Source organism: Sturnus vulgaris, chromosome 2, assembly GCF_052056855.1.
Source record: "Sturnus vulgaris isolate bStuVul1 chromosome 2, bStuVul1.hap1, whole genome shotgun sequence".
Classification (NCBI taxonomy): Eukaryota; Metazoa; Chordata; class Aves; order Passeriformes; family Sturnidae; genus Sturnus; species Sturnus vulgaris.
The window spans coordinates 56,693,803-56,719,063 of NC_142244.1; the positions used below are offsets into that span (position 1 = coordinate 56,693,803).

A 25,261-nucleotide genomic window follows, 5' to 3' on the forward strand; every position below is an offset into this window, starting at 1 on the left:
AGCCCTAACATTCGGGAACAATTTTTCCACTGTATTTTTTAAAGAAAACTCAGGGCTTGATTTCTTAAGGCAACTGCTTCCCAAGGGCCAAAATAAAGGTTAGAAGGGAAAAAGAGAATACAACATGGACATAATTGGGAGTAGGAAGCAGACCCAATCTGTTGGCTCACCCCCAAGACAGAGCAAGGGAAAGCTCAGAGACATACTGCTTGCATTGCTTTATGTGCCTGCAGAGGATGTTTAAAAGTTAGCACACACTTTGGGATATTACTGTTAAAGAAGGCATATGTCTGGAAGGGTTGCTTTTATTTATTACTATAAAAGGACTTTTCTCTAATGAAAAGGAATAAAATAAATATACCTTAATCTCCTGAATTAATAGTTAAGGACATGCTGGTCTGTGGACATGCTGGCAGAGAAATACTGCTACAGTAACATCCTTACTGAAAAGGGATTGTGAAAGCCATCACAATCAAGTTAGACAAGTTTCCTCCTCATTTTCAGAAAGGTGAGCAGGATCAGAGAATGTCCAGGACAGTACAGACCAGCTCCCTTCAGAGAGGCAGCTTCAGACAGCAGGCCTCTCCTGGGAACCCAGCACTCAGGCTGGGACTACAGAGGTAATTTAAAGAACGCAAGACCATACATTCCAGTGCCTGGAGCTCTAACACACCACTTTGCTCGGCTAGCTAAGACCTTTCTTTTCCTTCCCATAGGATAATACATATTAACTTACACAGAGGATTTGCTGGTGTGATTGACAGGGAAAGCTAACTATTTTATGGCACTTCAGTTTAAACACAATTGAATTACTTACCCTTCCTTCCCCCTTCAAAAAATGACAAATGAACATCTGTCTAATTGGGGCTGCCAAAGGCAACCTTTTAAAGAGAAATGACAAAGCCCTCAGCCCTGGTTAAATCCACATGGCAAATGAGTCTATCAGAAGGTGGGGATATGATGCAGCATGTCTCAAACAACTAGGAAAAACACCTGTAAATTTACTAGAAGAGAGAGGGAAGGTCTGTGTACAAACATTAGTTAAACATGGGGGAAAGACACATTATCCAACTCACCCTGCTGAACAGTCTGACCTATAAACCAGGAACGACGTTCCTCGTGAAAAGCTTTTACTTCAAACAGCTGCTGTGCACCACTATTGAATAAGTAAAGGGTTGCTTCCCCTGTTGAAAAGAAATCTGGTTTGTGTTTGTAAGCTTTCAGAAAAATCAAAAGAATACCCAATATGTTTGAAGAATGTGCCTTATATACATACAGACACACAAACATACACACAGTCTACATAAACTCACTACAAAGAGAGCTCAGACAAAAAACACTATTATATACAGATGTTCATTTACCAGCTCTATAAACGAAACTGAATTTGAATCAATAAATAAGATGTGTGAATAGTTCATCTTACAACACAAAGCCTTTGATCCAAACCCAAATCAAAATCACTCAAGAAATCAGCTTTTTTCTGCAGTGAAGGGGGAAGGTGGAAAACAAGAGAATTCTCTCTCCTTCCATCATGTTTGTCTTGAGGATATCAGACTGGGTTAGGGGAACAAAAGTCTCAAACCTTCCATGGACAATTTGAAATACTCTTTTTTTTGTGCACCAAAATGAATTGTGATGACTCTGTATGGGTAGACATATAAAGTAAACAATGAAGCTAGAAGAAATTGGTTTGAAATGCCCAACAGAACCTCAATAGTTGGGAAAGGAAAAGGAAAGCTTTATTTTTAAGTCATCCCATAACACAGCTCTACCATTTCCCTGAAATGGGAAGTTGCCACAACTACAGAAGGGGCCACTGAAATGTGGTCAGCTGAGTCAGTTGGCTGCTTCCATGTTGGTTATCAATCCATCTTCAAGAAACAAGAGCAACTGCAGCAGGGCTGTCCTGCTCAGAGCACATAAATTGCAAAGCTGCAGTGACTTGCAGCTCATGGGCTGGCTCAGAGAAGCCTCAGTGTAAGCCCTGAAAGCTGACATCAGCACTGCTCTTCTCAGTCTGCAGACACCCCCAGGTGCGGAGGGAGGTCAGCAAAAATGGGCAGACATATAAAATCCCAAAAATTACTGATAAAGCATTTTTTCCCCCTTATCCAAAAGGCTGACCAGATGTTTAACCTCACTTAAGGATATAATTTCAGTACTCTGATAATTTTTCTTTTGGGTAGGGGAGGAGAGGAGCAACGAGTAGTCATAGGGGGGAGCAGAGGTTTCAATCATTACCATGTGTACCCTCAACAAGGGTCTACACCACAGTTTGATCAGCACCATATCAAACTACTCAGAGAAGTGCTGACTGAACAACTTAAGACTCCTACCAGTGAGTGTGCTAGCCAAATCCAGTGGTGAGCTACAAAATCTTGGGAAAAGGAACCTTCTTATTACCTAAGTAATTTATGTCATAAATTTTCCTAATTTATGTCATTATGCTAAAAGGACAGTCACCACAGGCTCCCTACAGTATCGTTAGACAGGAACTCCAGGGGATGGAGAGACAACCTGGGCAGCTTTGCTCACAACTTCTGAATTGCAGTCTGATCCTACTTTATAGTCTTTGTAAGGGATAGAAATTTTGTCCTTTTCACCTGTCTATATAAAGGACGAAGCATGCTTTCATTTAATAAAAGGGTTAGCATGAATTCTAGAGTGTGCTGAGTCTTCAGTGCCTACTTATACAGTATCTGGCATCAACAATTCATCTGTTAGACCAGAAGCTAAGGAAAATACATCAATAGTTTGTTCTCAGTTCTTCCATCTTCAGACTCTGTATTTATAACAGGCTACATAACTGAAAGTCTATGCAGGCCTATAAATAAGGTCCTGTAAATTCTACAGGAACACACCCAGGCAATCATCACAGTTCAGGTTTTGCCCAGAAAACTTTCCCAAGATATCTGATTCTACAAGGTAAACAGATCTCTTTTTACACAGAGAAAAACAAATTAACATCTATGCTATTAAAAACATGACAAACTAAAAGGCCAATATGCTACAGCAGGAAATAATAACACAGGTGGAAAATAGACATGGCTTTATATTCCCACTGCAAATCTGAGCTATCAAGAAACAGGTAATATGATGAGTAATATGATTTTACAATCTGTATTATTATTTTTGACAATTTTCCTCTTCCAAGAACAAATATAGTTCCTATATTGTGACACTAAAATGCATCTGAAGACTCAGTTACACATATATATGTAAATACATATATATATACAAGCAGTCAATTTCAGACCAAAACCATAAAACTTTAATCTATGGAAAAGAAATAAGCTTATGCAAAGAAAAAAATCCAGCATGAAAGCTCTTTTTCAAACAGAATGTTAACCCTAATAAAGGCTTACTGCAAGTTTCTGTTGCAGTATCATACACTCCAATTATTAATTAATCATAGAATAATTACAAATCCTTGACAAAAAGAACAATCTGACTAGAAGAAAGTAACTGTGGGACAGTGGTGCCATTGTACTGCCTGCAGTTGCTGGTTTTTCCAATGTATTTTTAATTTAAAGTGCCTCATCCTCTGTTAAGGAGAAAAGAGACACCATGACCTGGGCCAAGCAAAGAAAATTAGATTTAAAAATGAAAAGACCCAAAAAGCTTGGTAAGTACAACTGAATCACTTCTTCTAACTCTATTTATTTTATAGTGTAAGATGAATGCTAAGAAGCATAAATTTGGATTTAAAAAAAAAAAGCTTGGACTCAGCACCCAACACTGTAAGCTCCCCAAAACTAATGCACTTAAAAAACAGAACTTAAATTACACCCCTTTTTTGTGCTGCCAATATTCCTGATGAATAAACAGTTCAACCAATTAAAATTATAAAAGAAATCCTAAATGTTTGCACAGCATTAACCATCTGGCAAAACCAGCAGTGTCTTTGGCACTTAAGACTTGTACCTATCATCATTATTTCAGCTTTGCGAAATATGAATCTTCTGGTGGTGGAGAAAATCAACCAGAATTTTAACAGGCTCATGTCACAGTTCCAGAACTTGCCTGTGCTTGGGTTGCGCAGTTTTGTAAACAAGGGCTCACTGTCAGGTGTCTTCGGGGGGTCAATAGCAGCCTCTGCAGGGGGAGAGGAAAGAGTTATGAACTTGTAAATTGTGAAGTATTTCACATCTGCTTCTCCAAGACATTCAGAATTAATTGGATTGACACTTTTTGAAAACACGCACACACATCTGCCTAAAAATTATATGCCTCAGCCCAAATTCATCCTACCTGATCAAGGCACTTAAATTATAATTCCAGACTTCCTGGCACTCTCTATCTGTCACAGGAAAGATATGCACCTGGGGATGATTTAGATTTTGAAAACCACTTCCCTCTAGAGAGCCTTCAGGCAAGAGAGCTCCTAAATTTGACATCCCAGTTAAGCAAGATGAACTGATATGCTGCCCTGATTAGTCACAAAGACAATGAGAATGCTTTGGTTAGTTAGGCCAAGCACAATGTGAACATTAAAAAAAATGCAAAATGCAAAATACACATGGGAAGAAACTGTCCTTTAAAGCTTTCAGGAAGTCAGATTATGCAGGAATTAGCCTATTCTAGTTGTTACTTCTGTGAAAAACATGCACACTTATTTATCTGTTATGCGTAAACTTGAAAAATGAAGACTGAATTTAATTCCCTCCCACAAGAAAAAGAAGCTGAGAGAATGCAGCACCTCTGGCTGAAGCCTCTTCCAGTTATTCTCTTTCCTGTATCTTTGAACAAACAGAAGGTAAAAAGCAGAGCCACAAAGTATAACTTTTTCTGTGAAACTGAAAAAAAGAAGGAAACAGCTACCACAAGGACACTGACTCAAGTACAAAAAACCACGTCTATAAGTATGTCCAGTTAATTATATTCTAGCCAAGTTATCTTTGTAGGGAAAGTCTAACTTATATTTATGAAAACAACTTCCCACATCTCAGTAAAGAGCACCATGACAGCATCATCCTTCTTAGCCTGCATACTGCCAGTTCTGCCCCAATTCCTTTCATACAGGCATTCATCAGAGCAAGGAAAATTACTAAAACATTTCACATATATAATGAGAATCCAGACCCTAGAGAATGGACTGACAGCGATCAGGCTGATGTTTCTGTTATGGTGCTGCTGAGGAAAGCACAGAGGAGCAGCAGAGGCAGACTGCATGATTATTCAAAGGAACAGAAGTGCCACATTGTCCTTCCCTTTTCAGTAACATCCAGCAGGTTTGGGAAGAGGGAGCTGGCACAATTCTTTTGCAAACAGGGAAGTAGGAACAACCAAAAGTAGCTGTCCTCCACCCCGGCTGAAAGCCCCAAAATATCTGAAAAGGACAAGTGGACTTCTCACACTTGACTGTTCACTAACACCTCATGGGCAAAAAACCAAACAAACAACTCTCAACCTTCATATCCACTCCTTGTTATTCAGTTGTGTCACCAACAGAAGTTGCCCAGATAAAGACATATGCAGGACACAAAAACCAACTGTTCAGTGATAAAAGTGTTGGAGGGTAATAATTCTCTCAGAGTTTTTCGGAGAATTTAAAGTAATTTTCTTCCTTTCAGTATTTAACTGAGCCTCCAGGTGGCTTGAAAAAGTGCTTCAAAACGTTTCAATATAAGTTGAGGGCTTTTAATGGAAAAAGTCCGTATTTGCTAACCAGACTTGCTTCATATGCTGATACATAAACACATGGTTGTCAAGCTACATTTGCCCTGGCAAAGGCATCTTTCCAATTTCTAGAGCTGTGTATATTTCAATTCTTGACCACAGTTTAACATTAGTGTATTTTTTGTTACTTTTTAAAACACTGAAGTGATTAATGATAGTGAAAGAAACACACTGCATGTGTTTACTTTGATGTGTTTCACATGAACATATTAAAATATACACAGTAAATGTGAGTTTCAAAATTTAAAACAAAAAGCAAAACAAAAAAAACCCCAAAGGAACTTTCAGCGCTCACTTGCTCTGCTTTCTTCATGCATAGATTGATGAACACTGGGAATGAGTCCAGCTGAGCCTGAAGTTGCATCTTGTCAGCAATTAAGTCGACAATCCTTCCTAATTTTTTGCTGGTTTTAATGACATTTGCATTTTTACTGGGTTGAGACGTTCTCTTCCTAACCTGCTAGTAACACACTGAATTTATCCATCTCTGCTAAGCCCAGGAGACAACTCTAGGGATGCAGTGCCCCTCCTCTTCCTCATAAATCCTCTACTTTCCCAACCCAGACAGCCATCCTCCTTCATCCAGGCCTGCCCCATGCTATCCCAGGCTCAGCACCCTCTACTCTTCCCCTCTGGTCCTGCCAGGAGCTCTTCCCTGTGTGAAATGCAGCACAGCTCTGCCCATGGAGCTCTTTGGTGCTCCAAGGGGTTCCCCACTGCACAGAGGGCAGCAGGGATCAAACCCTAACAAATGGTCCAGAAGCTGCAGGTTTCTGTCCCAGTATCCCATGGTGATGGGATCAGAGTGTATGTCACACTCCCCACAGCTGCCACAGAAAATAATTTGTCTGAAGGGACATGCACATGCATAAGGAGAAGGGAGGGACCAGGCAAAGGCAAAAGTGCTTTCTTTGAGTTTCTTTAACGTTCAATTTCCTCAAAATGTAGGCAATATTCCACTCCATTTCCAGGGGCATCTGAAGTATATTTTTGTTATAGATTGGCTTTACTATATGTCAAGTTGGCAGACAAAAAAAGAGGCAATTGGGAGAATGCCTGCTTGGAAAACTGGATGCAGTATTAATATGGCCTTAAGGGCAAAGAAGGCCCTATTTATCTGAATTTAAATACTTCATGACTAGGAAAATGCTGAGCAAGGGATTTTTGATGTTAGGTGTCCAAACCTAACTTATTTGTGTTCTGGACTTTAGCCAGGAAAGGTAACTGGATTTCTTTAATGCCATTACATTTATCAGTCCTTGTATTTCAGCAAGGATCTCTTATAGCTAAGTAAACACAGACTTCTTAAAAAGCAGTACTGTAGACATTTTCTAGCAAAACTGAGCGTTAAACTGGCTGGGTATTTTTTTTTTTTCAATTTTAAGGTTCACCTCCAGGTAAGAGATCACCTTATAGAAAATAAACAGAAAAAAAGTAACATTACAGGAGGAGCTGTTTTGTTAAATTCTAAAGGAAAATATCAGATGATTGCCACTATGTTTAATATAACAGTTCCCATAGGTCAGGCCTACCAATTCTACCAACAGTGACACACAGTCAGGTCAGCTTACTCGTGTCATTACAGCATGACTTTCTCCTAAGACAACATACACTACAATGATATAAAAAACTGATAGAAGGGTACAGAGGGGCTCAGTTAATTCAGTCTCAAGGAGGCATCTCAGCCAGCAAGTCACTCTTTAAACTGCCTGGGAAGACAGAAGGCAGACACTACCAGGAGGCAGCTGAAGAAAAGAAGAAAAGATTATCGTGTTTCATGGAGGTCAGACATACAACTAGGCAAATTCTACAAAATACATAAACACAACAAATGAAAATGAACCAGCTTTCAAAGGATTTCTGGCAATATTTTTTTCCACAACGGATAGATATGAGGCACTAATGAATCTGGTCATCAAAACAAGAAGGCGTTACTTGGTACAACAACATAAATAAATCAAAAAACAACATAAAACTCCCACTAAGAGCTATGAAACTGTTATGGATGATGTGAAGTCTATTTACCTTCTTTTTTAAAAAAATGCTTATAGAATACTATAACAGTCTAATATCAAGCTATATGGAATTCCCATGTAAAAAGCTGCCAGTCAAGCAAGCAAAAAAGCTGTAAATATCTGTCAAATGCATAAGAGGAAAAAACCCTCTGAGAGCACAAATTTCCCAACCACCACCAACCACCCTGCAAAGAAAAAGGACTATTTAAGTCTGGAAATACAAAGTTAAGATTTCATTTAAAAACTGATATTAAACCATACGTCACCTACACAAGTCTTTTCCATTCCCTTCTTAACTTCTAACTGTGCATGAAAGGTGTGTCAGATGGAGATATGATGGAGACCATTAAATTTCATGGAATTTCATTTCATGGAAGACTTTAAACTATGTAGCCTAAGGGTACAGACAGGTGAGATCTAATAAACACTTTATTTGTGCTCTTTTTAGAATCTCGACCCTCAAGAAAATGGCTTTAACTCAGTGTCCATGTCCCTTGTTGCGCAGTCCTGGTGTCCCCAACTCTGCTCCCTTCTTGTTTTGCATCTCTGCTGCTTTTTTCCACCGAAACTAGCAATCTTATGGCCCCACAGCAAGATAGCTCAGGTCACTCATCCAGCTGAGAAGTAACCAGCCACAATGAAGAAGTAAATAACTTTCAATCCTATCAGTAAGCTCACTGGAATAACAGACAGAACCCACGGCAGGACTAGATGGTATAGAATACACCCTATTCCACATGTGACACATGTGTCATTGACCAGCGCACATGAATTAGAAAACCAGATCATACGTGAATTTACAGAGTTGAGAAAACAAGAGATGAGCCACAGGTCTACACTGTTGCTTCCTTGGCTCACAACACTCAGGGGAGCATTGAACAGAACACAGATTGATTCACCTCTGCAAACAGCCAATATTTTGCAGGTGCTTACATAGAGGGTATGGGTTTCTAATTGCCCACACTTAATTTTTGCAAATAATTATTATTCAGTTATGTAAACTTGATGTTACCTCACCACCTTACTCCTTCTTTTACTGTACATAGTATTCACTTCAGTAAGGGGACTTTTGCCATGCCTATCGTAAAAGACAGAATGATTATCAGTTTGGTAATCATGGCATTTATTATTTGGGGCCTTAAGGAAACAATGTTCAGTGTGATGTAATTTAGAACATTCTACAATAAAACACAGTATCTAAAAACGGCACTGTTTTCTGTCTTGACCACAACTTAAAAAATAAATGCTACTTGACACTTGGAATGGTCTTCTGCTCCAGGACACAGCTAGGCAATACACCTAAATTTTAAGACTTAACCCTGAGAGCATTATTTTGGCTTCCCCTTATGCTGGCACAATTCACTTCTTAGCCAAAAAAACCCACACATTCATGGACTCACAAGCAGCAATGGACAGTACTAATTCATCCATTACTGAAGTCTAGATGCTTGGCAGAATGTGCAGAGTTTCAGCTGAATAAAGGGGAGGTCAGTCTTGAGAAGTTCAAGAACTGGTTATCACTTGAAAGGATAAAAACTACAGACTTCCCTTCTCAATATTTATAGGGTCAGCACTGGTGCAGCTGTATTACTGGCTGAATCAGCCCTATTCCCATATGCAGAGAGGCCTAAGTTGGCATAAGTTGGTCTCTTCCAAGCCAGATGGCAGAAAGCAGAAGTGGGAGATGGTGTTACACATTAAAACATCTCTTTTCAGTTATTTTATTTGCTATGCTTCCTTCTGGCTCCTTAGCTTGCCAGTTATATCTGCTTTATTCACAGCAGAGCTCAGTATGCCTTTTAGGAGATGACATGTAAGAAATAGTGCAAATTACCTGCAGGCAAAAGGCTTTGTTCAGGAGATGCAAATTCCAGTTCAGGGGGAGGTTTAGTAAAATATGCCCACAGAGTGCTAACTCCTAAAATAAGCATATTCACATTCACCTTATGAAAAAGGTATATAAACATGTGCACAATAGGTTTTCTGTTGTTTTGACTCAGCTGCTAAAGCAAATATATATATGTTTATTGCAAACATTATTTCCAAGTTCTTTACCTAGATTATTCTGGGAAGTATTAATGTTCAAGTATTCTGCTCAATTTTTGACACTCATTACAATTTTTGATTCAAGCACTCTAGCAGCCCAGCAGTGTGATCTGTTTTGTAGCAAATAAACCGGTTTTTTTTAAACACTAAATGAAAGCACGTATCAAAGTGCAAGGATGGAAAAAAATTAAAGCAAAACTTGTCTACTTCTGCTTTTAAAGCAAACTACTTTCACGAATTAAGTATTCCACAGCTTCTTTCGCTATGACACCTTCTCTCACTATGACCCAAATTTTTCAAGTCAAGTACTTCCTCGGTTACTGCACGAAGACAAAAGTTCCTTAGTCTCAACTGAAAAGATGTAGGATTAATTTAATGTGTGCTGATGCCCCATGGTTTGGCATCACAGTCCATTTATTTCTGCCTCCATTTGACTTTTGGCATATATGAGATTTGTTCAAACAATCTGCCAAGTCTAATGTAAAACTGCTCCTTTTATTTTTTAATAAGTAATTCCTAAAAATAATAGGATTGTTAAATTTCCCTCCCCCACTGCAAACCTTCCAGTTCTATTCATATGGCAGTTCCCATAAAACAATAAAAGAGCGAATCAATTTACTGCTTAAGAAAACAGCAGACTGAAAAAATGTGTTCAGCTAAACTTGTCTAGCTCAGAAAAATAAAGGTTGAGAATAATTTTCAGCATGCAGCTAATCCCTATTATTTTCCTAATACAGACAAAGAATATATTAAATACATCAGTCTTAACGTTAGGTGTAGAGTGGAACACCATACTTAGAAAACTTGCCTTCAATTCCTGACCTCGTTGCTAAAACCAGTGAAGGATATAAATAGTTCCAGTTCTGACATAACACCTATCCCTGAGGAATACTGAAAAAGAGACTGTCCTTCACACCAATCCTGTTAAGCAGCTAGTGTGATTTTGGTAAGACCGCTTTGAAGCCATTACGTAAGAATGTTTATTTGTTATACAGAGCCCCGACCACATCTATGTCAGACACAGTGACTTTACCTCAGTATTTGAGATTTTCCAAAGCCCTGCCTTTAGATTTAGATAGCCCTAAAATTAAAAATCTTTAGATTTAGATAGCCCTAAAATACTGCTAGGTCTCAACAGTATTTCTCAGTTTAGAAAATAACTTCTAGCTCTTATGATTTTCAGAGAACACAAAAAAACAGTAGTTCCAGCTCAAAAGGCAGGTAGAAATTTCCTACATTCACATTAAAAAGTAGCAGGATTTTTTTTTAAGTACATGGATATTCAGTAAATACAGAGAGAACTTGCTCTATTAAAGAACATCACTAGTAACTTTGTAGCCGTGAGAGAGCCATGGTTTAATCCCCAGGAGCTACTACTTCTCTCTTGTACCTGTTCAGTAGCTAGACCAACACCAGGAAAGCCAGTACAGGAATTTCTACATTCTCATGGGCAAAGAGTTTGTATACACGGTAATGTAAGAGCCTTGATTACCCAACTACCACTAGAAATGCAGGAAAGCACTATCTGGAAACTCAGCCATCCACCAACGAAGTCCGTGTGGTCCTTCAGGACTCGTTAGCACTTTGGTGTCTCTGCACCACGATTCCTCCAGAACTCCAGATTCGGGAGGTCTTCTTAACCATCGACGTCAACTACTCTGCACAAAGCAAGCTCAGATCCAGACTTCCAGCCAAGCTAATAAAATCCCCTGGAACACGGAGCACAGCACAGAAACACCCAAGTGGGTCTACACAGAGCCAGCTTGGTCCATCAGGACTTATTAGTTCAGACACTGTCTGAAAGCAGCTGCACTGCAAAGCTGGTTCTGGAAACAGCAGAGATGTGTTAACATGGCACAGCACTTGAACTAATAAACTGCTAGCTCTGAGCCCAGCCTGCCCCAGGCTAAATCTGGTGCCTGTATATCCACTGCACAGTTAATCTGCAACTGCAGAAACGGCCCGAAGAGTTGACTCTATTTCAAGCCCAGCATGCACAGCTATACCGCTACCAACATGCCCAAGTTTTCTGTCCTTTCACCTCTATCCTTTCACCTTCCTCCACAACAACCAATCCCTCCATCTACCCTCTTCCTATTTGTTCATTGTTTTTTTCTCTCCTGGCCACTCATCCATTTCTCCGCCTTTCACTACATGCTCCCAGTAAGGCTGCACAATGTACACCAGCAGCTTCCAGCCCTTCTGGAGTGATTAACATAGTTACTACTCTCTTCTCAGCCTGAGTAGCACTTCCTAACTCCTCTCTCACACTTCAGGCTTCCCTCTCTGTCCTGCCCGTGGTGATTCAATCCCTAACCAAGGAACCATTACACTTACAAAAACAAAAGAGAAACATGATTCTCTTTGCATGTCAAATTGTCCTGTCTTCATGGAAAAAAGCAAGTATCAACAGAAACACCATCACAAGACCTCTCACCAGGCCAAGTGAGGCTATCATCTTTAAAGGTAAAATTTGCAACCTCACCCAGAAGTTGCTTAGCAGTCAGCTCAGATATGACTGGCTGATATGAGGCTCTCCTTTTCCCTTCCTTGTGTGATTCTCCCATGCCAAACAGCCCAAGTGTCCTGGTGTGGCAGAAGGGCTCGCGAGGGCAAAGACTGCCTCAGTCAACCCTGCTTCCCCTCCCCACCTTCACCCATCTCTACAAACCAGGCAAAGTAACTGCTGAGCATCTGGTTTGTAGCTCTGTCCTGTGATGTGCAGGCATGAGAGGACCACTAATTACCAAACTTTTGCAGTACTGGAAATACGACAGAATTAATCACTTGCTATAGAAAGTGACAGTCTATCCCTCTAAAAAGAGTTCACACCATTGGTAAAAAACCAACTCTGACTGCATTCCTCTAGCCAGAATCATGACTTCAAGACAGAGAATGTGCAGTTCTACCCGACAGAAGAGATTCCTTGTTTCTGAGCTGTTTCCAGAACACTGAAACCAATATAAAAACTACGAAATCAAAAATAAAACTGAAATTTGTCTCATCAGTCATCACACATGCTCTGAATGACAGAGCAGCAATTTATTGTCCATGCAATATAACAGCATATAAATGTGTACTTAAGGAAATGAGCAGTAATTTCATAACCTTCAATACTAAAGCAGACAAGCTTTTTTTAGTACTCAGGAACACATGGCACTGAACTCACATCCAGAAACAGATCTTGTACTTATTTGCACCAGTTGGTTTTATGTATGTATGTACCATAATGCCATAAAGGTATTATGAAGATAGAGATTGTCACATGAATAGAATTTTACCGTCAAAGGACATTTTTATTCTAAATCAAACTGCAACCATCTTCAGCAGGTCTTTCTACCACACATTCTGCTAAACAGCCAACAAAAAATCTCTTGAGATTCATTCAACAGAGCAGTTATGAAATGCAAAATTCTGAAAAGTGGTAACACGTTAACTTAAAAAAGTTTTTCTGAAAATAATGCTAAAACAAAACTAAAATCATGAAATGTTTTGTTTGGCTGGCAAGTCTCATCAGCTGTGGAGTTCTGAATTTATCAGCCACAGACTTTTTAAAAAAATCACTATGTGCTTTGAAGTTCAACTAAGGCTTAATAAACTTTCTTACAGGTCTGGAGTACTATATAAATTTTGTCAGAGCTGTGCTGGCATAATTGGTAATACAAACTGTCTGGCTTCATGAAAGTTACAAGCTCTGGCTCCAATCCTGCAAACACTGGAGAATTTAACTTACTGCACAGAACTGACTACTCATGCATAAGCTAAGCATATTTGTAAATATTTGCACAGTACGGACATCTGTTGGCATAGCCAGTCATCTGATACAGGATTCAGCTTTAAATCCTACTCTGAGTAGAGTCAATATTAAAAAAAGGAATTCCTCACTTTATAAATTCCTTTCTTAAGCATCAAGCATGTCAGATACCAAAGGGTGGAACCAAAAAGTTAAAACTAGAGGAAGAGAGGAATCAGTGAAATCATAACAATTGGTTCTGTTTCTCATGTAACTAGAGAAGCCTGGTTTCTTATGGGCTCATGTCTCACGATTGAGTTTCCTTCCTCATTTTCAATCTTTGCTGAACGAAGCTCTTGCTACATCTTTCCTTCAGTGGTGCCATTTACAGTATTTCACATCATCACAGGCAAAGCTCAGAAAAGTACTCCAAAGAGCTCCTTCTTTTCAGCAGGTTTGGTTATTAACACTTCTGAGTTATGAGTGAGCTAAGAAACAGCCACAGTACAAAGCTGGCCCACAGATAATCGTGGAAGTCGCATTTCCTTAAAAACCAAACTAGAAAAAGACATTTATGTCTCCTTCCTCTTGATGTCTTGGCATTTGAACGCATCCCGTTTCACTCATCCTTTTTGAGAGCAAAACGTTTTATGACTTGTTTGTTTAAACCTGATGCTAGGCAGAAATACACGTAAAGGAGCAAAAGCATCCTCCCATTGATTCAGCACTGCATGGGACAGAGTAAGCCTCCACTACACAGCGGATATTCCACCTGCAGAGCTGCCGTGTGAAGCATGCTTCAGAACAACGAGCTGAGGAGATCTCACTCTGTCTTAGGACTCAAGTCTGTTTGACAGCTGTGGCTTAGGGCACTAAACCGTTTCCTTCAAAAAATACAGGAAGGGACTGAGGGGATGGAGGCAAGGCGGGCCGCCAGCTCCGGGGAGGGGACAGCGAGACCCCACCAGGGACATCGGTGGCAAGACCCTAATGACACACATAAATCAAAAGCATTGATCCAGCGAGGGAAACGGGGTCCCTGTGCGGGCCAGGCCTAGAGGCCGTGTCTCAAGCCGGCCTTGGCACACCCGGGCGGGCCCGGCCGCACGCGGCAGCGCCGGAACCTGCCCCGGGCCCAGCGCCCGCCTCCTGCCCGAGCCGGCCGGCGGGGCGGGAGCGCTCGGCGCTGCGGCAGAGCCGCCCGTCCCGGAGCGACCCCGCCGGGTTACCTGGGGCCATGAGCACCCACTGCGCGGGGGGCGCGCCCGCGGGACGCCGCTCCGCGCCCTGCCCGCTCCGTGCGCCCCGCATGCTCCGAGCGCCCCGCGATCCCGCAATCCCGCCGCTCCCGTTCCCGCCGCCGCCGCCGCAACATGGCGGGCGGGGCGGGCCGGGGAAGGGGCCGGGCGGCAGCGGGGCGCGGCCATGGCTCGGGCCGCTCCGCCTCTTCCCCTTCCCGGCGCACGCAGGGAGCGGGCGGTGCAGTGCGGCCGCGGCGGGCGGGAGCGCCGGTGGCGGAGCCGCTGCTGTGCCCCGCCCTGCGGGACTCGGGCGGGAGCGATGTCCCACCCGCCAGGGAAAGGGAGCGCCCGGGGTTCCTAAACGCTCGTGGTCCAAAGGAGCGGCAGAAATGACAGGGTCCGCAAACAGTCTGAGAGTTTTATTAGTGACTTGCACACTTGGAGTGGGAATTGTTTCGTTAGTCCCTGGCCTATTGTGTAAGCACGCCGCGGTGGGTTTTGGATATAGGAGTAGGGTGAAAGGGAAGAGAGAAAGGAAGAGATGAGTTAAAGAGGGGCAGAGAGGAGGAAAGAGGAAAAGATATCGCTAATCGTGATTCCAGCATTGATTCAGCTCATGGTCCTAGGGGCCGCTGCCCAGGATTGGCAGTGGTGTCTTTATGGATAGGTTTTCTCCACCCTGAAGTCAGATTTCTCACTTTCCATCTAAATTAGTTTCCAAGTGCAGTCAGATCTTTCTGGAAGTGGGTCGGGGAGCTTTGGGGGGCTTGGGTGGTCTTGATCCCCCTCTACAGCCCGTGCCCACTTTTTGGCTTCGTCATTCCAGTGCTTACACTGTACTGTGTTATGCTCATCTCCAGGAAGTAGAACAAGGCTGTTTGTCTAGGAAAAGTGCTGCCCTAGCTCTGCATGGCCTCCTTCTCCAGCCACATCTTGTTCTATCTCATGACATGTCAGTACTCTAGTAGTTAGCTCTTCCTAACAGCATGACAGGGCTTGACAAAAATGGCACAAACTGAAGGAAATTCCATTTAAACAAAAAAATGTGTCTTTAGTGGAGCGGGTTGTCCTGGATGACCGTGGTGTCTCTGTCAGTGGAGGTATTAAAGGCCAGGCTGGGTGTTGCTCGGAGCAGCCACTGTAGAAGCTGTACTGTAGCCCCGAGAAGGGGGCTGGACTAGACCCTCTGCAGAGGTGCCTGCCAGCCTTGGCCATTCAATGGAACCTCAGTCCTACAAGGCTGGGCGAGGGCAGAGCCACAGCTCTCTCGTAGCTGTCATCCTACTCAGTGTACAACATGATCCTGGTAAATAGGTTCTTTACCTCCAACACAAAATGCATATTTTCATGCACATGTATATATGTACGTAAACTTGGCTTTACCCACACAAGACTGGATTGATGGCCACCTTCCCAGACATTTAGGAATAAATATTATGTTATCAAAAGTATTAAAGTATACATATCAGTTGTAAATCTCAGAGATATGAAACAAATATTAAAAACATACTGACATCTATTTCCCGAAACAGAGCAGAACTAACCAAGGCCAGCATATGCAAAACAGCTGAGCTGATGTAAGGCTGAAAAAAATAATTTCCTGAAGTTTGAGCATATACCTTCATCACTGAGATTACATTAATCTAAATTTGTTTTATTTTAATTTTTCTGACTTTTTTTTCCACTGATTGAAGTAAGGCAAGATTTAAGTGCCAAAGACCACACTGCACCATGTGTTTTGAAGTCCCCAGAGAAATCACTTGCTCTCAGAGTGATTGCAATTTGCCGTGGTGTATGCCTGGATTGCAACACTCACTGATGGGTCTTGTAAAACTCTCCTCACTACTTTTGTTAGCAAAGAGGAAGAAACTCACCAGCTCCACTGTAATCTGTACAATACCACTAGAAGAGCAGAACAGAGTTGATTGCTGTGTTTGAAACCTTCCTAGAAGGAAAGCCTTCCATGTGGAAAAAGGGGTTCTCCATAAGATTTGACTTCTAGTCCTAAAAATAACGAGTCTTAGCATATTGTACACACTGAGCTTAACAAAGCTCTGGAGAAGTCAAGAATCCAAGTCTGCAAGCCTCCAGATGCAGTGTGTGTCAGGATCAAGTCTAGAAGCATAAGCTGCAGTTGTTCCAGAGCTCCTATTTCCTCCCTGACTGTAGCAAGGGATGGAGATGTTGTAACAAACAGTGCTGTATGTTTACAGAACTGACTTATTAAGCTCACATTTTTCAAAGCACCAATCTATCCTTATTTAGGCACCTGGTGAGCAAGCTAATTTTCAGAGGTGCTGAATATTCCTACCATCAACTGAACTGAATGGACATTTCAGCTGTTCATTTCTTTTGATTTACGAGCATCTCCCACAATCTCTAGATGTATATTTGCCCTGGGATCTATAATGTCCTTTTCCAGGAACTTTCATATAGAAATGTTTTTCTCAGATACTTTGAAATGCCCCAAACGGAAATTCTCAAATAGGCCTGGACAAGGCTCTAGAATGACATCAGTTTTGGAATAAAATAATGCAGTAATTTATACATATTAAATATTTAAAACTTTCTGTTGTTACTCATGCACACTTGATGTATACTGTTCTCCTTTATAATATACTACATCATTATAAGCAAAAGATAAACTAATTAGGGATTTCTGTCAAGAGCTGATGATACTAAAATCTTATTTGCTTAAGAATTAAGTACTTTACCTTCAGGCTTGCCAACACTTTTAAACTGTAGTGGTGTCTCCCTGAATGAAAATGCTGACGTTTAAAACACTAGACTGATCTGAACTGCTGCGGTGATATCATTTTAAAACTCAAATCTTAATTTCATGCACATGGGTATTCTCATTTGGGTGCATATGACTCATTAAGTCCAGAAAGTTAAATGCATCCAATATGGGACTAACCCTAACCCAATTTGAGGACAATTGTTTTCCACATTTCAGAGCTGTTTGATTTGCATTCAGACTTTACCTGTGTGCTGTCTGTTCATTCATTTCTGCTAGACCTGCTCCTTATAATGCAAATATCTATGCAAATGCAAGGATCCCTTTTTGCCAAACAAAAATTACTTAGTCTTGTTGCCAAAGAAATGCTACCTCTTGTCCATCTTCAGCTGCAGAATTTACTCCTTCCTCCTCCCCTACACTAGTTTTAAGTGTAGGCAGTTTTAAACTTTGCTCACAGCAAGAAACAAAAGCCTATATAGAAAGAAGTGTGATTCATTGTTAAGTCAAGGCTGTTGTTTAAAAGACAAAAATATTTCCATATAATTATGTTTCATTTTACACCATTTCAACAGATATGGGCCAAATTGACCTACCTTATGCTTCAGTGGTTCAAGCATTTGCATGCATGGCTTTAAACCCAGTGCTCTGCATTTAAGTGCTCTGGATTTAAGTGTCACCTGTATGTAGGGATGCAAGGGTTACATTTAATCCCAGTAAAAGGCCTAGTGATACATGTAACTTTAGCTGATGCACCACGATAATTATGATTCATGTTATCTAGTTTAAACTACTGTTTTAAGTTAATCACAGGCCAAATTATTGCTTTGTTTGGTTTTATTCAAAAGCACATATGGCATTGAAACAAATTGAAAATATGAGTGCCAGACACAGAGATGGCATTGACCTGAAAGAACACATACTGGCATTGCAAACCTATAAAACATCATTTGAATTTCTAACTGAAATGTCAAGTCAATCTGTCAAGCTGAAAAATAATTATTTTAAATAGTTGTTCATGATAGCATTTGTCTACGCAAGTAGTTCTTTATTGAAAAGAGTCCATTTTAAGGAAAATAACAGTATTTGTTTAAAAGCATTCAGGCAATGGCAAAAAATGTTCTAACCACCTCTGAGCAGAAATCACTTTGTCCTTTGCACTAAACAAGGTTGCATAGGTTGTGCACCTATACATAAAAATTATAAGTTTTGGCCTTTATAGAAATAACCTACTGAGCTCCAAATTTTGCCAGTATGTCAGGTCAAATATCAGTGAGAGGGACAAAAGGAAGAAAGCAGAATTAGATGGGAAAATGTAGGCACACCCACAGAAACCATGGGATTCATATTGCCTAATTTTATACTGCTAATGTGTAGTTTCAATCTGATTATATAGTGTCTTTTTATACTAAATGGCGACAAACAGAGCAGCATTCATCTGGCCTACTTCATAAGTTTATGTCAGAGTTAGCCCACCTGTCTAGAGGTAGATATCCAAATTGAAGATACCTCAGATGAACTTTTCTCCACTACATTTTTTTGTCTGTACTGGGAGAGGCCCCAGTTTACATACAGTTGTGATCATTGTTATCATTCTCACTTTCCCCCTGGTTTTGGTGCATCCATTGCACTCTAAGAATGGATGAGGACCTTATTGTGGGGTTAGCACAAGAAGATATTGACACAAGTATGCTGGGTCTAAGAAATGTTATTGTTCCTCTGTTTAATCAACCAGAAAATTCACTTATTGGAGGTGTGTTGCTATAGCAAGCAGACCTTGGTCTGTTTATAGAAGCTGCTCAGAATGATGTATACTGTTTAGAGAATAAAGTTGAATGAGTATACAGATTGTGAGCTGGCTTGAAATGAACAGTAGCAACACTTGTTTAATGTGCTTGATACATTTATCCACAGCAGTAAGTTACTGCAAAATATTCTCATTATGACTCAGACACTGGAAAAAAACCCAAAACACACCAAAAAAACCCAAACTTGAAAGAACACTTCCCCAAAAACCAACCAACCAACAACAAAACCAAAAAAACCCACACCCCAAAAAAACCCCAAAAACCAACCAACCAAGAAAAAATCAAACCTACTAAGCCCTTGAATTTTTTTTTTTAAAACACCAAATATATAAGACTTTTCTAATCTTTCAGATTAAAAGTTGTTGCATCAAAAGTATTATAGCAGCCGTATTTACACTGCCCTCCTTTACTGTGTATTTCAACAAATTTATCAGCCCCATTAGGACACTTTCAGAAAGCAAATGCTTACTTGAAAAGCAGAGCATGAATTAAAGCCGTGGAACAAACTGTCCATGTTGGTAAGAAAGAAGGTAACACTTGAGATTGAATGTTACAGTGAACCTTGTAAGTGCTGTGTGATGGCATTATTGTTGTTATCTGAGCTGGTATTATTGTTGTTGTTGTTATTATTATTATTAGCAAAAATACTTTGACAGTCTTGATGCTGCAATTTTCCTTTCAGAGTATCAATGGTTAGAAATGCAATATCTGTAAGGTAAAAAATGTTAACAATACCTTTCTACCACAGTTTATATACATGGATGCATACACTGTACATGTATCTGTGTATACTGACACAACCATTTAAATATGTGTATATATCTTCCATATAAAATATATATATGCATGTTTGTGGCTTGTTCTATTGAGGCTGCATTCCTTTGGTACTGAGGAACAGAAGTCTAAATTTTTCAGACATTTGTGAGAATACTATTTATCCTAGAGTATCCTAGTGTATCCTAAAGTACTATTAATCCTAGGATACTATCCATATAATTCAGAAAATGCCACTTATTCTTCTCCTCAAACATTTTTAAACATTTATAATTTCTGTTGATCTGTGGTGTTCCTATTTCTTCTCTCTGAGGAATTCTCTCTGAACAATCAATGTGTGATTAATGGTTCCATTTCTGCCATTTTTCCCTCCCTGTTGTACACTAACAGCAATTCTATTATTAAAGCAACACATTCATAATTCTTTTATCCAGCAACAACTAAGACAGCATTACAGAGGTCCCTTATGGTTAATTAAGAAACTTAAAATAGTTAACTTCTGATTTCAGACATACAAGTCTAAACCAGCATGCTTATGCTCTTGCAGGAAACCCACCAAGTGGAATCTCAAAGAACATAACTGTTTATAGTGCTGTCTTCAGAGAGATAATTCCATGCAGACTTAATTTCTTTCCTAGCAAATACTGTGTGCCAATCTGAGAAGCACAAATGATGGTCAGTTTGTGCACCAGTGATGCTCATTTGTGCATTTCAAACCCAGACTTAGTCTTGCAGCAGGCCCACTGAATTTCTGTCATTGGGGCTGCCATAAAATGTCTCTGTCCTCTACCATCAGTAGAGTGGGAGAGGGAACCAATGGCAAAATAATTATGGAAGCTCTGAGTGGTGTTTATAGCCCAGTCTCCTAAGGAAGTGGGGCTTAGAGAAGCATATTGTTTATTTGTGTTCATGTCTGAGTCCTCCCTCAGTAAGTGATCACTAACTTCAGACACATTTGATTCAGGTTCCTATTTTGTGAGAGTGCACACCCAGGCTGAGGAAAGAAACGTCTTTCAGGTGACATTCAGCTCCCCCTAAAAAAGATACCCATGTCTGGACAGCCCATTAACTCTCTACAATTCATGGAATTTGTTGACTGTAGGCTCAATTTGGTTGCAGAGTGGGAACACTTGGCCACTCACTTCTGGTCCAGTAGGGCACTGTCTCCCATAAGTCTTCTGTCATAACCTCCAGTTTCATGTACATGTGTCAGATACCTTAGGGCATTTCAGATGACATTAGTGACCTTTCTAGGGAAGAAGAGGATTGTGAGATAAAGAAACACAGATTCTAAGTGCCTTACTCGTGAGTATTTTTATGTTCAAATGCCATAAGGCAGTGGAGTATCAACATCATAGCCAAGATTTCTCTCTCTTAATTATTCTTTCTTGTTGTCATGCTTTCAGCTGGGCTAGAGCTAATTTTCTTCTGAATAGCTGGTAAAGTGATGCGTTTTGAGGTTGGTATGAGAATGTATCTCAATGTTGACAACACACTGATGTTTTAGTTGTTGCTAAGTAGTGCTTACTCTGAATCAAGGGCTTTTCAGTTTCCCATGCTTTGCCAGCCAGCAGGTACACAAGAATCAGGGAGGAAATATGGTCAGGACAGCTCACCCAAACTGGCCAAAGGGGTATTCCATACTGCAGAACATCATGGCCAGTATTTAAACTGTGGGAAGTTGGCCAGAAAATGCAGATCACTGCTTGGGGACCGGCTGGGCAACAGTCAGTGTGTGGTGGACAAATGTGTTGAGTATTGCTTGGTTTTGGGGGGGTTTCTTTCTCTCCCTCTCCTTTTTCATGATGAATATTGTTATAATTATAATTAATATTATTAGTATTAATAATATTTTTTAGTTTGTTAGGCTGTTCCTACCTCAACCAATGAAATGGAAGATTTTCTGATTCTCCTCCTGACTAGGCAGGGTGGGAGTGAGTGAGCAGCTGCAATGGTGCTCAGCTGCCAGCTGAGGTTAAACAACAACACATGTAGGTGTGAATATTCCTGAAGGCTTCCTAGCTTTGAATAATAGCATTTGGAAAATGGCTAACATGTGCATGGATTATGTGATGTCTAACGAGAGCTTGAGCTTATGCTACAGTTCAAAGGAAAATTCAATCACCTGTAGAACTCAAATTCATTAGAAAATGAGCTTCACTGGTGAATTCAGAATATTTTTTTGTTGTTATTCTAAAATCCAAATATATTAGAAGGGGTTGTCTGCCTATGCCCATCTGTGGTCGTGCATAGAAATCCCTCCATGGGGCCAGAAGTGTGGGCTGTGTAGTGGTTGTGTGAGAACTGAACTTTGCTACAAGTGAAAGCAGGGCGACCTACAAGCAGAAGGCACAGGTGTGAGTGGGTTTAGAAAGAGCTGGCAGTCTATAGCAGTTTGAGATACATGAGTTTTAAGTCCAAGAAGCCTCATTTAATGCAGAATATAAACACTGCCCTCACAGATGAAGAAATGTATTTAAGACAAATTATTGGTTCTTCCACTCTTGAAGTGGCCAATTCCCACAGAACAGAGATGTCTTCTGCTTCTTGCATAATTCCTGGTTGTGGCTTCTTTACTGTAACTGTGAGTGGTATCAGGAGAAGTAAAATACACAGGGTTAGAGCATGGCCTCAAACACAATCCAGAAACCATCAGTATTGTCTAACTGGTAGCAGCTCCAGGCTGTGGCAAGTAGTAAACTTTCCAGACACTGCACCAGTACAATGCCAGGGACAACAGGACTTTGCCCAATAAGCAGTGTGAGCAGTGTGACTTGGGGTTGCATGGTGAGGTTTTGGAGCTGGGATTCCCCTGCAGCCCCTGGTGCAGCCCATGGTCAGGCAGCTGTGCCCCTGCAGCCCTGGATATCCACAGTGGAGCAGAGATCCATCTACAGCCTGTGAAGGACCCCAGCCAGAGCAGGAGGATGCCCTGAAGGAGGCATAGAAAGCTTGTGCCAGAGCAGGCTCCTGGCAGGACCTGTGCCTCTGTGAGGACTCACACTGGAGCAGCCTGTTCTGAAGGACTGCACCCCATGAAAAGGACTGTAGCCTGTGGGAAGGATTCATCTTAGAGAAGCTTGTGAAGGACTGTTTGCTGTGGGAGGGTCACTATGCTGGAGCAGGGGAAGAGTGAATCGTCCTGCTGAGGATGTGTGATGACAATGTGTGATGAACCATCCCCCTGTGCCACTGGCAAGGCAGGGGTAGAGAAATTGTGAGGGAACTTGAGCCCTGCCTGGAAGAAGGGACGGCAAGGTAAGTGTGTTTTAAGATTTGGGTTAATTTCTCATTATTCTGCTCTGTTTTGCTTTGCAATAAATTAATTTCCCCAAGTTGAATCTGTTTTGCCCATGACGGTAATTATTGAGTGATTTTCCTCTGCCCTTATCTCTCTCCCTAAGCCTTTCCTTATATTTTCTTATCCCTGCTCAGCTGATGAGAGGAGTGACAAAGTAGCTTTGCTGGACATCTGGCATTCAGCCAGGGTCAATCCACCAGACAGGGCCACCCTGTTTTGGGGGAAGAGTCCAGTGTCAGCTTCATGCTTCTTCCCTTGAGTCCATGGAAGGCACTCTGGGTTGATTTATTTACTAGTTTAGACACAACCATGCTTTACTATAGCTCATAACATGCCCAGTGAGAATTTTTGCCAGATAGGACTACTGCAAGCAGGCACAACAGGTCAGTAGTCAGATAAATCTTGCAAGGCTCACCCATTTCTAGGACTTGTGGGTGAAGATTTCATAGGCCCATTCATGCATGTTGAGCTTGACATTTCTGGAAGTGTAAGACTTACTGCACATGAAGAAAACTTACTGTAGATCTGCATCTACAGTGTGAAATAGACTGTGTAACAACTGCAGATGAGTGCAGGTACTGGTGCATGCACAGTGCCCATTTACCCAAAACTACCAGCCCAGGCAAAGTGATTGCCATGGCTCCAAATTGTCAGCCAGGCATGCAGGAATCCTTGAACATGTTTTTTTCTGACAGTAGAAATTTTCAGGAAGAAGAAGGGGTCTTTTCTGTGGAAACGTGAAGATATACCTAAGAATTTAAGATTTTCAGTTATTTCTGAGTTAATGGTTTCAGCTCCTATACCATATAAAACTTTTCACTTCACAACAGTCTTTCATTTATCTTTTAAAAGTCTCCTGAATTCATGTGCAAAATAAATCTTACTGGTAGTTAGGTATTTGGTGAATTCTTAGCTTGCTGCATGTGTTAATCATATTGAAACTAGCTATACTCTCAGGTTACCTTTAATTCAGACTGAAAATCAGTATTCTCAGTTGAATTATGTGTTGGCTTATGAAGTGTTGTGTCTTCACTAATGCAAGTAAGTCTTATTTTGTGAGCACTGCAAAAAAGATTATATTGTTAATATACATAAAATTTGATTTCAGCCAAGTATGTTCTCAAGGGAAATTCTAGGAGGTAAAGGGTCCCTGTTACTTGGAACACCATTAACAGTATTTTGTGACCTTCAAGGCAGATAATTAGAAGGGTAACTTGCTAAGGTTTATATACCATCCATAGCTTTATCGAAACAAAGGACCTGTAGAGATGTTGTTTCAAAGGTTCTGCACAGATCAAGAATTGTTGTCTTTGACATAACCCTTATCAAGAACATCATACCAGAAATGAAGAATTGGCAATAAAACATCCCCTGTACTGGATTTGGGAAGTAACCAAACTGATTACAAAGAAAGATTGTAAATTGATTTAAAATGTGAAAGGGTTGTATTAAACTTAAAGACTGCTGTACTTGTTCCATATCTTTAGAAATGACTGGCTGAAGACTGACTTGCCCATAGTCTGAAACAGACCTTTTATCATCTGTCTGCTGGATGGAACAATACAGGCATGTTTCATTTATTTAGAACATGGCCAGGGGCCAAAGAAAGATTAAAAATGTAAGCAAGAGTCAGTGCAATGGTTGTTTCTGTAAGAGTTAGGCATTTGGACTGCAATATCAGCAAATCCACCCACAAAAGATATATTCCTACAACAGAGGATTTTCATTTGATGTCCTGGAAAAGCAATTGGTACGGTTAAGGACAGGCTTACCCATTACTCCAACAGTTGAATTTGGAATGCATTTGGCATTTATGAGAGTAAACAAAAGCAACTGACACACTTGAATAAGTTGTTTTGTGCGCAGCAGAACTAATGAATGCAAACAAATTCTAAAAGGAACAAATTGTTCCTTATGGAATTGT

General features: G+C 40.7%; 1 protein-coding gene across 5 annotated transcripts in view; it reads right to left on the reverse strand.

Annotated features, from left to right (window-relative positions):
- Positions 1–14,867, reverse strand: part of RNASEH2B (ribonuclease H2 subunit B) — a 42,822-nt gene extending 27,955 nt beyond the window's left edge. For 3 of the 5 annotated variants that reach the window (XM_014868849.2, XM_014868846.2, XM_014868848.2), the window contains exons 1-3: positions 14,706–14,866; positions 4,027–4,098; positions 1,077–1,184 (exon numbers count right to left, since the gene is read on the reverse strand). In XM_014868849.2, coding sequence (XP_014724335.2) covers positions 1,077–1,184; positions 4,027–4,098; positions 14,706–14,787 — 262 coding nt within the window. In that variant the 5' untranslated portion in view covers positions 14,788–14,866. Of the gene's footprint in view, positions 1–1,076; positions 1,185–4,026; positions 4,099–5,977; positions 9,720–14,705 lie in introns of those variants that run through there. The other 2 variants (XM_014868847.2, XM_088159637.1) reach the window with 2 other exon arrangements.
- Between the last annotated feature and the right edge of the window lie 10,394 nt (positions 14,868–25,261).